This window comes from Neodiprion fabricii, chromosome 4, assembly GCF_021155785.1.
Source record: "Neodiprion fabricii isolate iyNeoFabr1 chromosome 4, iyNeoFabr1.1, whole genome shotgun sequence".
Lineage (NCBI taxonomy): Eukaryota > Metazoa > Arthropoda > Insecta > Hymenoptera > Diprionidae > Neodiprion > Neodiprion fabricii.
Genome location: NC_060242.1, coordinates 23,533,948 through 23,547,951, shown reverse-complemented (window position 1 = coordinate 23,547,951; position 14,004 = coordinate 23,533,948). Strand labels below are relative to the sequence as shown.

At 32.9% G+C, this 14,004-nt stretch overlaps 2 protein-coding genes across 14 annotated transcripts in view; one reads left to right on the top strand and one right to left on the bottom strand.

Annotated features, from left to right (window-relative positions):
• LOC124180003 (beta-arrestin-1) overlaps positions 1–3,414 on the top strand; it is a 29,969-nt gene extending 26,555 nt beyond the window's left edge. For all 3 annotated transcript variants that reach the window (XM_046564964.1, XM_046564965.1, XM_046564966.1), the window contains one exon: positions 151–3,414. In XM_046564964.1, coding sequence (XP_046420920.1) covers positions 151–229 — 79 coding nt within the window. In that variant the 3' untranslated portion in view covers positions 230–3,414. The remainder of the gene's footprint in view (positions 1–150) is intronic.
• A 7,393-nt stretch (positions 3,415–10,807) lies between these two features.
• The window catches only part of LOC124180001 (histone-lysine N-methyltransferase 2C-like), a 72,688-nt gene continuing 69,491 nt past the window's right edge, over positions 10,808–14,004 (bottom strand). For 6 of the 11 annotated variants that reach the window (XM_046564948.1, XM_046564951.1, XM_046564950.1 and 3 more), the window contains 2 exons: positions 11,832–12,014; positions 10,808–11,738 (listed from right to left, as the gene is read on the bottom strand). In XM_046564948.1, coding sequence (XP_046420904.1) covers positions 11,646–11,738; positions 11,832–12,014 — 276 coding nt within the window. In that variant the 3' untranslated portion in view covers positions 10,808–11,645. Of the gene's footprint in view, positions 11,739–11,831; positions 12,015–14,004 lie in introns of those variants that run through there. The other 5 variants (XM_046564955.1, XM_046564957.1, XM_046564956.1 and 2 more) reach the window with 3 other exon arrangements.

Sequence of the window (14,004 nt, the reverse complement as noted above, 5' to 3'; positions counted from 1 at the left end):
ATTCAAGATATCAACCAAAAACATATTTGTGCAGTGTATAAATATATCTACTTAGATTAATGACAAAATTTTTTTTCTCATAAGTCATTTGGTGGACACTGTTTTGCTGATAAACAGCAATGGCTTTTCAAAATTGATATTATATTTCAGAGAAATGGATACGGGCGACGATGACATTATCTTTGAGGATTTTGCTCGTTTAAGGCTCAAGGGGGAAACTGATGCCTGACTTAGCCTACGTCGGCGTAAGCCACACACGGTAAATAAGTGAGTAATGTTTGGGGAATTGACAAGAATGGTAATAAAAAAAGAAAAAAGAAAAAAAATACAGAAGAATACACTCGATTGCAATTGACAAACGAAGATATCAACCGATCGACAAACAATAGTTGAGGTGAAAACAATAACTTGTATAAATAAACGTCCAAAACTTCAAGTTGTAATAATAGCAGTTACAGAATACATATTTTTTAAAAAATTTGAAAAATTAAACGAAATTTCAAAACTGTTGTCAATAAGTAATACAGGAACTGGCTGAGACGCGTGACATGACTTATTTTATGCATTTAAATTCCATGATATATATATATAAAATTCTTAGGATATCATGACTAGAATAAATTGATGATTTTGTAAGAGATATATGCCGCAAAATAAATAAAAAAACTTGAGAGTATTTACATTTGATGCCTAATGTAAAAGTATAAGCAAGAAAAAACACTGTGTAAAATGAAATTTACGTTAGTCGAGTGACCATGTTTTTTGTTGCCACATTTGTAATTTCACATGCCATGAGTCTAGAAAGAGGCAAATAGTTTCAAATAGAGTATAATATTTCCTATCGCAACGGACACTTTGATATCACGCATAAACAAGGCCTACCTACCAAATAGAAATATATCATCCATAGAATTACATCCTTGAAACGCAACAAAATATTCACTGACAGGTTATCTACTAGGGTTCGATTAATGAATCATAGCCTACTAGATTTAACCCAGCTTTGTGTTCGACCAAAACAACATTTACAAATGTTTTATTTATGTCAATAAAAAAAATTTCTGCCGTAAAAAAAGAATTAACAGAATAACTAACGAACATTATAACATGAATTAAGGTACAACAATATTTTTGTAATAAGTAAGCGGAACCACAAAGTACAGGGTCATGTAATTGTTGCTGAAGAAGAGTGCCACTGACGAAGCTTTTCTATCTGGTACCCGCATCAGCGGCTATTTTTCACCCGGGTCTCGTGTTCAGCAACAAATAAATTACCATGTATAGACCATTCAACAAGTAAACAACGTATTAAAAAATGAGCAAATAATTTTATATCTTCCTTGATATGGGATTATATTAACTGAAGGTAAAACCAGCCTGACCAAGAGTTAATGATTGAATGTGCTAACATTAATTGAAATAAGGCAGTTAAGCCTTATAAAATTAAATTTTGCCAAATGTTATGGAAAGTTAGTAATGTTCCAGAATCATGGGCATAACTGTGTAACACATTAGTCTACTTAATGAAGTTCAGCGTATTCGGCCGCAGACTTAGGCTACTGATATCAACTTCGTAGGTATCAGAAAATATACATACTGCAGCGATCGTTTCTGTAAAGAATGTAAAGTTTGATCATAACATCTTTTAATGTTTGAAATGTGACAAGCTTATAGGGACACATATTTTCAAACGGAAAATTGGTTATTCTACATTAAAATAACATGTGTTTCGTATTTTACTATAATCTATAGTAAAAAATATACTGTAATATTGTATACGTATTTTGAAGCTACAAAAAATTGACGAGTAGTAGCCGTAAATTCCTGTATTACTGAATGATTACTAATCCAAAGATAATGAATGTGCTATTGTATATGTATATGTATATATATTCGAAGTCTAAACTAATCTTGGGATATCCAACATGTTATAACCCAGCAAGAATTGTAAGAGGCAGTTCGATCATCTTTTATTCCGTACTTATGCAGTGTGACGACTGCCGGTGATTAAAAACAAAACTGAATATAACAAAAACACCTTTTCAAGACTTCTTACTTTTCTAATTATATGCAGGTGTCAGTTGTTGTGTGTCTTAAGAATAATTTGCTTTTTTTTAACCAGTACAAATAGTTAGCAAAAAATGAATGTAATAGTAACTATGTCGATGAAATTAAAATAAATCTAATAGCCTTTCGCTATTATTTGTTAGACAATTTTTTTTTTAATCTGATCTACAGCACATCAAATTATACCAAAGTTTTCCCATACACGTACAATATAGATAGATTTGATATACTATTTGTAGAAGCTGGTTTAATATTAAAAAACGATTGATAATATTTTCAACCGTAACACTCTCATTGCAGCTCTCAATTTGTTGGTAAAATTTTGCCCTATTTGCCGAATACGTGGTATAAATAGCCATAGATGATCAAGATTTTTGTAAAAGCGAAAACTGATATCAAAATCACAGGTAAATGCATTTTACTCCAACGGATTAACTTGCCTCCGGAGGTTCAAGAGGTTTGTTCACAATAAGAGGTCAAAACGAACGAAATTCTTATGGTTTCTTCAAAGACAACTAAATGCCAAATGCTTTATATTTCACATAAGTTTATTGCGCTCTATAAATAATTGAAATATAGTAATTGGCCTAGAATATTGAGAGATATCTATTTCGCACGATTATAATTGTTGATTTCATGGCATCATTTGCTTAGAATAAATGGCTCTGCTGAAACACAATGAGAACCAATCAATTGGTTGGTACATCAAATGCATCACATACCAAAATCAAGTTCATACTTGATATGTATATGGGGCATTTCATATGTAGAGCTAGCGATTTTTGTTATGGTTGTCCTTACTCACGATGGCATTTAGTGTTTTTCTTGAATTTTTTCCCATCGATTTGAATTTATTTCAATTTTGTAAAACGAACGCATTGGTTAAAACAGTTGAAAAATTTGAAACAATTTGGCAAAATCCTGTGTTAGATATAAAAGTTTTCGAGATATGAGCTGCTAAGGGCCGACGTTCCCTTCCCTTCGAAAAAAATGGCAAGAAACTGCAAAAACGCACCGTCCCATCCCGACTCAAAGCTTAGAACATTTGATATCTGATACAGGATTTTTCACCTCGTTTATTACGTTGAGGATTATTAATTTTTATAGCTAAATTAAAACTTAGGGATAATTTTAATATGTATTTACTTTGAAAAAAGTCATGACAATTGGTTCTCTTGTGCCTCTAATGCCTAAACCCCTGACCGGATAAAAAACATATGTATACCAACATATTTTCATTCACAAGGCTAGAATTGATACAAGTAACAATGACGCATACAATGAATGTTATGAAAAGTATTAGGTATACTGTAATATGAAATAAATATAAATTGAATGTTACTGATAGTAGCAAGCGTTTCATTTGAAGCTGATGAATTCTGATAAAGAATTAAAGACTAAAAACTAATCCTCCAAGGATGAACCGATAGCTTAGCTGACAAGAGCTTAAATTTATGGAAAGATGCGCAAATTTTTTATCGAAGATTACAAATTGTGTCGAGTCTCTCAGGACTATAAATAAACATTGGGCATGTCGTAGAAATTGAATATTCTGTGCACAGTAAACTGCAATTGTGATATTGCAAACATAGTATTAGATGTTTATCTGTTGTTCCAACTACTTGGATCGTAACCGTTTGAATAATAAGGCCTACATCAAGTCATTATTATATTATTTTTGGAACGATTTATATTTAAATGTTGGATATCAAGATAGATGTTTATTTGCAATCATATTACAGAAGATTACTACCTGCCTTCAATTTTGAAATGTCTTTATTAAGGATGAATCAGCTCGGCTGTCTGAAATTACATGTTGGCAAATAAGGAAAAAGCGTTTAAAAAATATTTGCATCCCAAATTTTCCTCAATGATGGTGAACACGGACGAGAAAACTTTCCCACTGTGTAATAGAAATTATTCTGGGTAAATTAGCAAACCATCAGCTAAGATATCAACAATTTGATAAAATACTTTATAATTAGCACGCTAAAAATACTTGTTGTACCGTCTTTATACAAACTTATTCTTGTTTAACTCTGGAGATAACTGTTTGTAGAACTCTTTCAAGCAATCTCAGGAAATCTTTATTGTAAATAAATTCAGCTCAAAAACTTTTGAATCTAATGAAACACACCAGTTTCATCACATTGCACCTTCTGATGATAAAATGTTTTTTCAAACTGTTGACAATATGGCTTGTGTTATGCGAATTTGTTCGGATTCACTTTTACAGCTATGTATTAGGAATGTTGTTTTATTCGTGTTCACCATCATTGACGCGATAACATTTTAGAAGATTTTTTAAAAAGTTTGTTTTACTTTCTCTAACTTTTGATTTGGACTGTCTAGCCGATTCAGCCTTAATTACCCATCGATTTGCGCACCAATCAGTTGGGCAATCGATCTTTTTGAAGTGGTAACTGACTGCTGGAATTCCTAACATAATGGTCAATAAGGAAGGAAACTTTTACAATGAATAGATGCGGAAATTATGAATATATTCAGATACTACGTACGATTATTAGAATTTCAACAAAATTTTGTTAACGATTAATAGTGTGAAAACGCATTTCGATAGTTCAGATAAAATCTGTTCTTTCCCTGTGAAGCATAATTTGATACATTCATTTTCGGAAGGGAGTCAGGGGCATTGTGTGCAAAGATGTATGTAATTACAGGCACGTTGTTAAAAAATAGTAGATTTTCCATGATGAAAAATGTTTATATAATCATACTAAACATGTATTAATGTTGGTACAACTGATTATCAAAGTTCTGATATCCAAAATAAGTTTGCCATTTTTGTACTCACCCTTGAAACTGCTAGGAAAACGAAAGTGTTATTACATAATTCATTGCGCGTCATTTCTACTAATAAATGCATTCCACCAACAACTCTACCGCACTATTAGAAAGCAGTATTACGTTCGTTTTTCTTCAAGCTTACATAGCAGTCGGACTGCACTTTGAGGAGGCAATTGTAATGGACCCATCATGCCACATGGTACGATTGGGTCTTTGCATTTAGAAAAAAATCCATTTTTCATATGTTTATAAAGCAGAAAAACAAATAATAACCAGTTCGTATTATTTATAGTTTGCAAAGAAGGTAAATAGCGTTAATCTCTATCGTGATGCTCTCTAATTTGAAAACACTGACTCTTCGACTCCTCGATTTGTACTCGGCAAACGCGTATTAACTTTAGGTGAACGAAAAGAAGAAGTGGAAGTCCTGTGTTAAAAAAAATGTAAAGGAAGGTAAATTTCCCTTGCTATAACACCATGTAATTAACATCATTTTTGAGAGTCGACAAATAAAACGGTGGATGCGAAGTATTTGCATCAACCCTCGGCAGCGTCCTTAGCCTGAATCGCATTGCCACAAGTTTCTTGTTTATATATATAATGAATAGTCCAGTTCATAACAATGTGACCATAAAACTAAATCGTCAAGTTTTGAACAAAGTCACTTAACTCTTATTTCATCATTTGGAAGGTTACAAATCAAAGGCCTGTATCAGTATACTGATATGAAAAGCTGTGCCCACGCGTAACTTCATTTATTGTCGAAACATCATACAAAGAATGTAGCCGATAAGTTTTCCGCTCCATGTTTTTTTTTCCTCGCATTTTTGACTGTTTTTCTAATCAAATAAGGTTTACTTCTGAATCATTCATTCTCATTTTAAATTAAAAGTATGCGTAATGAATCAGATAACTTGAAACTTTCCACTTGAGAAAAGAAAGAAATAAAAATTTACACGGCTTGCTTTCTCATATGCTTTGAGTACCCAAATCATTCGATTTCACTGAAATTCATTAACCCAAACGAGGATTTTTTTAGATGAAACTTTAGAAAATTATTTCAAACAACTAATTACTTCAATAGTCTGTTTATCAATCAAAATTCTAACGAAATTTCATAAACAGTTTCTTCTTTTTTTTTTTTTTAATAATTGCTTTGAACAAAGGTATGTTTAAATGCGTAGTGTCAATGAAGTAAGTTTATCACTACCCAACAAGTTTTGATATCGTTAACAGTGATTTTGTATTCATTAGTTGATAGTTTCTATAATATGAAAACATTTGGTAAATCAGTTTAATAATGCTTTTCAAAAAGTATCACATTATGTTATTGAACAAGGTCAGTTAATCACGAAAATTACATATAAAAATAAAATTCCTTAATCTATGGCATGTTACACAGTGACTAAAGAAACAAGCAGCTTTAGGCTGGCCATGATGCAGCCACCGAAATTCCCATTCTCACTTTGCAGGTTCCCAGTTCAATGAAAAAAAGGAATAATATCCAATTCGAATTTCGAAATACAAATTTAGATTCGTGATTAACGATTTAAAATACCTGAATGGCAGCTTCAGTGACTTTTTGGATTTGGGTCCATCATATTGGATCCACCATTTTTGTAATTTCGAGTTTAGATTCGTAACAAGCGACCCAAGAAACCCCCGTCTGCAAAATTTGATCGAGATTCGATGGGTAGATTTAATGTGCCCCTCAAATTGTTAGATGGCGAAATCCACTCTCTTGCGGGCGCGGGTTAGAGTTGAAATAAAAAGTGCCAAAATTTTGGAATTGTTTGGACTCGAATTGACGGGCGAGGCGGTAAAAATTTACAAATGATTTTCCAAGGACCACTCTAATACATACATTCATAGATACACACAGACGTCCATCCGCAAATGGTTGGAGGTGATTCTCTAGATCCCTGCGAAAACTAGACTTTTCACTTTCGGGCTGATCATAATAACTTCCTGTTTTCTCCGAGAACAACGAAACGGGAAGTTAAAAAAGAATGGTATTTCGAGATACACAGCGACTAAAACTTGAAAGTTTTAAAAATATCACAATTTACGTAATGTTTATTTGAACACATTCAGGCAAGTGCGAGCATTACTGCAAACTTCTGATGATACTTGGCTTTCGTTCACCAATCACGTGTTTTTAATATCAATTTATTATAACAAACTCGATTCATTGTAAATTCTCATTTACAGACGGAAGTTAGCGGCCACTCTTTCGAAATTATATTTGGATCGTCACACGGCGAAAGAATTTATTCAATTTGATGATGAATAAATGAATATCTAATTAATACGATATGTAAAGGCATACGTATAAATTGATACATGCGTTCATGATTTTTAATATATACAATTACGTGCACGTATACAATCTCAAACATCAGAATCTGTCATTTATTTCCACATATTGAGTGGTACAGTTTTCAAGTAAAACAATTAAAACTAAAGAGGATAAAATCCTGAAATAAAAACGTGAAAGAAATGTAATCGCAGATATGATCGAAAATAATACGACGAATTTTCAGCGAATGTCGATTGAATAAAATGTCTTACTTGATGTGCACAGACAGGGTGTTCACGTATGAATTACCTATACGAGTATACTATGTGTAAATTGCATTTCGATATTTAATTTATTAATTGTACAGTAATTGAAGCGTTTTAATGTTGAATATTATTTGGTATTGTCAATAATCTATTTGTATGAAGATAACTACTAACAATAAGTGTGGAAAAAAAAGAAAGTACACAATTCACTTATATTGTAATGGAGCATAAATAAAATATTACCTAACGGAATAAGTACATATATATAACGTTGTACATGTAAAAAATGGTGTATTCTCATATTATACTTAATTTAATAAATCCTGTATATTGGAGCCGACATTGCAGTGTGTATGTGTAAACTTTGATTGTACCAGGCATCAAATGCGAACATTTTTGATGACTAGAAAAATTTACAATGAAGCCAGGAACCGAACCTGGCATCTATGATTGCTTTGCCGAAAACTTACTCCACTAGATTATTTTGTTATCCTGACCAAATCAAACCAAAGCGACGGCTTTGCACGTCCATACTGATATGTTGTATGTTTAATTTAATACTTATTATATATAGCGTAAATTAGTTGCCAGACTGTTTATCTGATTGTGAGATCGCTTCATTCCGGACTGTAGTGTTTAGCTCGCACTGCATATAAATAATTGGTTCTGAAATTTTGCTAAGACATGTTTTGCTTTCAAATCAACTGCTGTAATAAAATCTCACACTGTACATAAATTGATTCATGAAAAAGAAATTATGTTGTCACAAAAGAATGAAAATTGTTCATATCTTTCAATAACTTATGCATCTGATAGACTTCAGAAATTTAAAAATTATCAATTATAGTGAATTTAGAAATAGTCGAGATGTATGAGAGGATTAACTATATGAATTTTTAACGATATTTATTTTTGGTTGCACGATAATCTATGTGGTTGTTTAAAACAAGTTCATTAAAACAAATAGACTGCGTTGAAATATACCACAAAATGCAAGAATAATACCATTTTATGACGTACAAGATGAAGTAAATGTGAGTTGCATTATCTGACAGTATGTTAAATTTCAGGTTTGATTTCAAATAATTTTCTTAAGTGCCATCGTGAAAGCAATACTCCAAAACTTCCATTGTGATATCCGAGATGGTCACTGTAACCAGGAATTAATTGGAGAGATTCTGAAAATCAACTAAATATGTCGTAATAAAAATCTGTCTTGAGAAATTACAAGTAAATTGATTTTTTTCGGGAGTTTCGTAACAAAAATTTAATTGAGAAATTTACATTTTTTAATTCTCGTCATGAAAAAACTATCCTAGTTGGCTTGCTTTAAAAGTATTATGTTCTTGTGGGCGAAACTGCCAAATCGCCCCTTGACATACCTTATTTTAAAAGGTGATTTCATCCCCTTAAAGTATTGAATGGCAGACCAAAAAAATACGTGTCACTTAGTCTTTAGCCTACTATAACACATCGCAAAATAAATCAAATCGCAGAAATCGATCTGGGACACTTTCCTTGTTAGTCAAATTTGGATCAAGGTAAAAAGGATAAAGTTATGAACCCGAACTCATTTTAATTGAAACTAGTAAGAATAAATGAGCCCCTCTGGAAATTCAAATAAAAGCTCACTCAAAGAAAATTCTCAGAAGCCAAGTTTCTGTTGGAAGTATTTTCAACTCTTGGAGTATCTTCGGCTGCAAAGATCAAAATATCGTGAACCTTAATTGTAGTAACAAAAAGATAGCGTAGAACAGACATTTCGACACTGGTCATGTAACCTGGATTAAAATGAGGGCAGGATTCCATTTTCGAGAGGCGTGATTAGGCATTTAGGGGCCGCGAAGTAGAGATGCTGGAGGGGCCTTCTGCGTGACTCATTAAACGTACATTTCTGAAGCTTCCCTTTCCACGCTGCATTAATTTATTCCTAATACAACACTGAAATATTCAATTCATGCATTCTCTTCACTGTAAACTGGCTGAAATCAATTCGTTGATGCACTATATCGACGTCATTTTGTGAGAGGAATCGATCGGGCGCTGTCCGATTACGCTGCGAGCAACGGATAAAAAACTACAGCCAAAAAACGAAGAATTTCATTCGTCATTTCTCTGCTGTTGGTCCGACGCACTTTTTGCTACTTTTTCTAAGTACCTAATAACATCATAAAAATACTAGCATCTTTTATAATTCCAACTAAAAAATATCGTAAAAATTCACGAGATGTTCGCCAATTACACATCAGTAAGGGGATTATTGTTACAAAAAGTTTTTTGACGCTAATATGGTTCACTATTTGGTACGCGTTGTTAGTCCCGCACGACCACGGGTTCAAATTATTGATGGGAAAGTAAGAGAAACGCCGAATTAAAGGCATCAGTAACCGTCCTGTTTAATTGTTGACAATTATGCGTGTTCCTCTTTGACTATGCTGATTACTTATCATCTAATACATAAGATTATTTTTAAAATAAAAGTTATCCCTGAGGAGGGCCCCCACCGAGGCCCAACCGTTGGATTAAAATATTCGATTCCTAATTGACTTACCTATCCAAGAATTTTCTGCACATATATATCGGAGGTCAAGAGCTCCTTGTTAACCATGGTTCACTGTCCCATATGCAAAATTCAGACATTGAAATTATTACAGAATTGTATTTTCTGGGTAATATTACATGATGTATCTTGTATTTGAAGGTCAGTTACCGATTTCACCATGCAATTAAGTAATAGTACAGGTGAAAAAATACCCAGATTACTTTGAAATTTGTTTTTCTATTGCTTTTGTGATAATGATTGCCTAAAGTTCACTGGATTTTCTTGCAACATGGACTCAAAATTTCAACCGGTGGTCATTTCATAGTCATAATAATATCCGTCACTGCATTATACATCTGGGTACACGTGATTGTAATATCAGTTCTTGTCGTTTTTACGTAACCGACTGTTTGCTGACTTGAGTTGCGCGACGCAGCGAACACCGCTTGACGATGAATTTATCTCGGCCACTTCCAGTTACGGAAATCTTCATTAGACATCTCCAACAGTCTTTATAGACCTTCAGTGAACGCCTTTTATTGCAAAACCTCGTGTTGCATGTATGTCGAACCTGGTATTGTCTCGTAGTATTTCCCGAAAATCCCCGAATCCACGATGAATTCTTTATAGCAGACTACGATAATGGAGAGCGACTTCGCTGTAGAATTTTTCTCCCATAAAACAAAGCTTCTACCGAAATGCAGGCAGAGAGATAAAACTCGCTAAATGGGGGTGTCCATGAACCATAAGAAAAGAAAAAAAATTGAAGCAGAAAGTACTTCAAAATACCGTTACAAGTTACGGCATTTGGATATGAATTTCCGTACCATTCGTTGTGCAAAATCAGCTTTATAAAGTGCATGTGCGTGTGTACGTGTAAATATTAAACCACCCACGCACTCGCATTTATTTACTATAAAATAGTGACATACAGTGCGCTCTGCCAATGGTGTCGCTTCTCCTATTTTGTGCTCGAACACTTCCCTCACTCGTGGCCAAGTTCTATGGCTCTTCCAACAGTATCGCACGCTAGGTGCATTTTCATCGCCGAGTTGCGTCGAGAGTGGAGTTACTACTTTCATCAGAAAATTATTCACCTACGCGCCCTTTACGGGCACTATTGAAAGAGTGGACTGTAGTTATAAACGTGTGGAACATCAAATTAGGGGTTCTGAGAATACACAATTTTTTCTGGTGATTTAAAATAACATTAGGTTTTTTTTTACTTATGTACAAATACAGTGCAACATATATGCATTAATAATAACAACTAAATTAGATCCTATATTACAATATTATTTACCGTCTTTGACTACATATAACATACAAAGATAGAAATTTTCTTACATACAGAACCCGCTAACTTCTTTTTATTACACTTTGTCTTCCTTTTAAGAGTCTTATGGTAATATACAAGCGATTAAGATTTCTGGTTGGTAAAATAAAACTAATATTGTACAACTTTGGAGGAATGTTGTGATGACTCTGCACCAACTTTACTACAAATCACTTAGTAAAACCATAATGGCACTTCACATTTTAAATATTATAATACGTCTATGAAGTATGTACATAGATATACGCACACCTATTGCATGCATGTAGGCATAATTCGCATAAAAACCTATTTCATAAAGATACCAACATTGCAGTGTATAGACTTTTAGTTCATCCACTTGCGGCAGTTAGGTGCACCACATGCGCACGCTATCTTGTGTTGGTCATCTTCTATGTCAAATTTGTAATCGTATGCCAACTATAAAGAAATTGAATTCATTAAAATTTGAATTTTCTAACGATTTAAGATGTAACGCGTGAGAATGAACGGGAAAGTAGTTGAAAAAATTACCTCTTCACCACGTGAGATTCTTCGCTTTGCAAAGATAATTATTCGAAGATCACGTTCAACCTCAACGATTTCAGCGACACAATTTGGGTTACAAGAGTGGTTAATGTATCGAGCAAGTCCTCCACACAATGTTGCATCCACTACTCGTTCTTCATCCAGGCGAAACATATAAATTCCACGATTCTGTAACACATGGAAAAAATTCATCTAAGTTTATATTCATTAAGAGTGAATCATTAACGATTCGTTTTTTTTTTCGATGCGTTTTAAAAAGAAGCAAAAACATATCACTTATGGTTAACTATAATTAGTGTATTCACTCAAAGTTATATAATGTACAGCATCAATAGTCTCGTTGAGTAAAAATATGTGCACAATATAACTTGCTGAAACTATTGTAAATTATTTAATTTAATTCAATCTTAGAGAGTAAAGAATGATAGAATGTCTTTATACTAGAATCGAGGGACCAGGTGTGTTCCGTTTTCTACAGACGGTTACTGACTTTTTAGTTTTTATGATGGTGTGAAATTACGTTATGTAGTTAAAATACGCTTTGTCTATTATTTCTTTCTTATTCTTATAATTCAGTTTATCTCTATAATTCTATGCCAGACTCACTTGCGAAGTCCGATTTACTGTTTAGAATTACGATCTCTGTTTCTAACAATCAGTTTCTTTTCGCATCAAACCTCTGTTTTTCTGTTGTTAAACACCATTCAAAATTTGTACCATTTGCACTACCTTGTGGCTATTTAATTAAAGGGTTATTAAAACCCAACATATCCAGTACAATGTACCTCGAGATGATGCAGTTTTTAGTTTGTTGTCAACTTTCTACATTTATTCGAATCAATTTGTTTCTGATGTACATGTATAGCCATTTTATAAGGTTGTATATTAGGGACACGTGATTATTAATCGATCAATCGCCAGATTAGATTGAGCTAAGGTTTTCAATAGTGATATTATTTATCAATTGCTACTCCTGAAACTTAATTTCCCAGTCACCTATATTAAATATTTTTCAAGGAAATTCGGATCATTTTCATTTACTTGATTAATTTTCTAATAATATGCATGTATGGTATGCAGTAGTTAAGCTTCTAATTCCACTCCATATATTGAATAATTGCACCTGAATAAACAAATCACTGATATTAGAAAACCTGTAAAGAAATCTAACGAAAGTGAAATAATTTTTAATGGAGTACATTATTAGAAATTGTTAAAATTAAATATTATTAAACAATTAGGTGAAACATTGAGTCTGAAGTTAGTAATTAGAGTCGGCAAAAAACAGGACAATACTCCACAGAGACTTGTGTCAGACAATGTGTTTCTACACTACAATAATATGAGTATGTATATTTGACAAAAAATGTCAACTTCAATATAATTAGTTTCCACATAAGCATTGAATACCACACAGACGAAGCTTATTGAAAGAAAAGCTTTTGCAGGAAGCTTCTACTGACATACAAACACTTGAAATTCTGATTCAAATGTACAGTTTTCTATGCAGTATTATTTATAGACTCCAATGAATATGCAAGCACAAAAGTGAACTCATTCAAGGTAACGATGTTCAAAGAAGGCTGGTATTACTCAAGCTAAAAGGACCATATATCAAAATATTTACTAAATAGCTGTACAATTCGATATTATAAGTTCTTTTTATTATAATTTGAGCAATAATGATATGAAATTTTGTATTTTTCAGTAGTTCGCGACTAGGCAACTCCACATCAAATAAACTTGCCACACCTCAGATTTTAAATTGGCTCATGTATTTATTATTCATCTGACTTTTTATACATTTATCGATGTATCATATATCACCTTTTATCTTTGGCTACCAAACATATGACTACGTAAAAGATATAGGTGAACGAGACCTGAACCATACTCCTAAAATACATCATCGTATATGTATTTGCACGGAAGAAAATCATGCATTGCCATTTGTTTGATTCAGGAATATATATTGAACAGTGTGAATCAGTTTGAGTCTTTGGTTAATGGCAAGTTTTACGTTTTTCATCAAATTAACAAAATCTCTAGTTTGATTTACCCCACAAACTTTTTTGTGCGCGTTTGCTTTCTACAAATGTAGAACATACTGATCATATTTATGGATATGTAAACTTTCAGGTATTGTGCCTGATTTCTG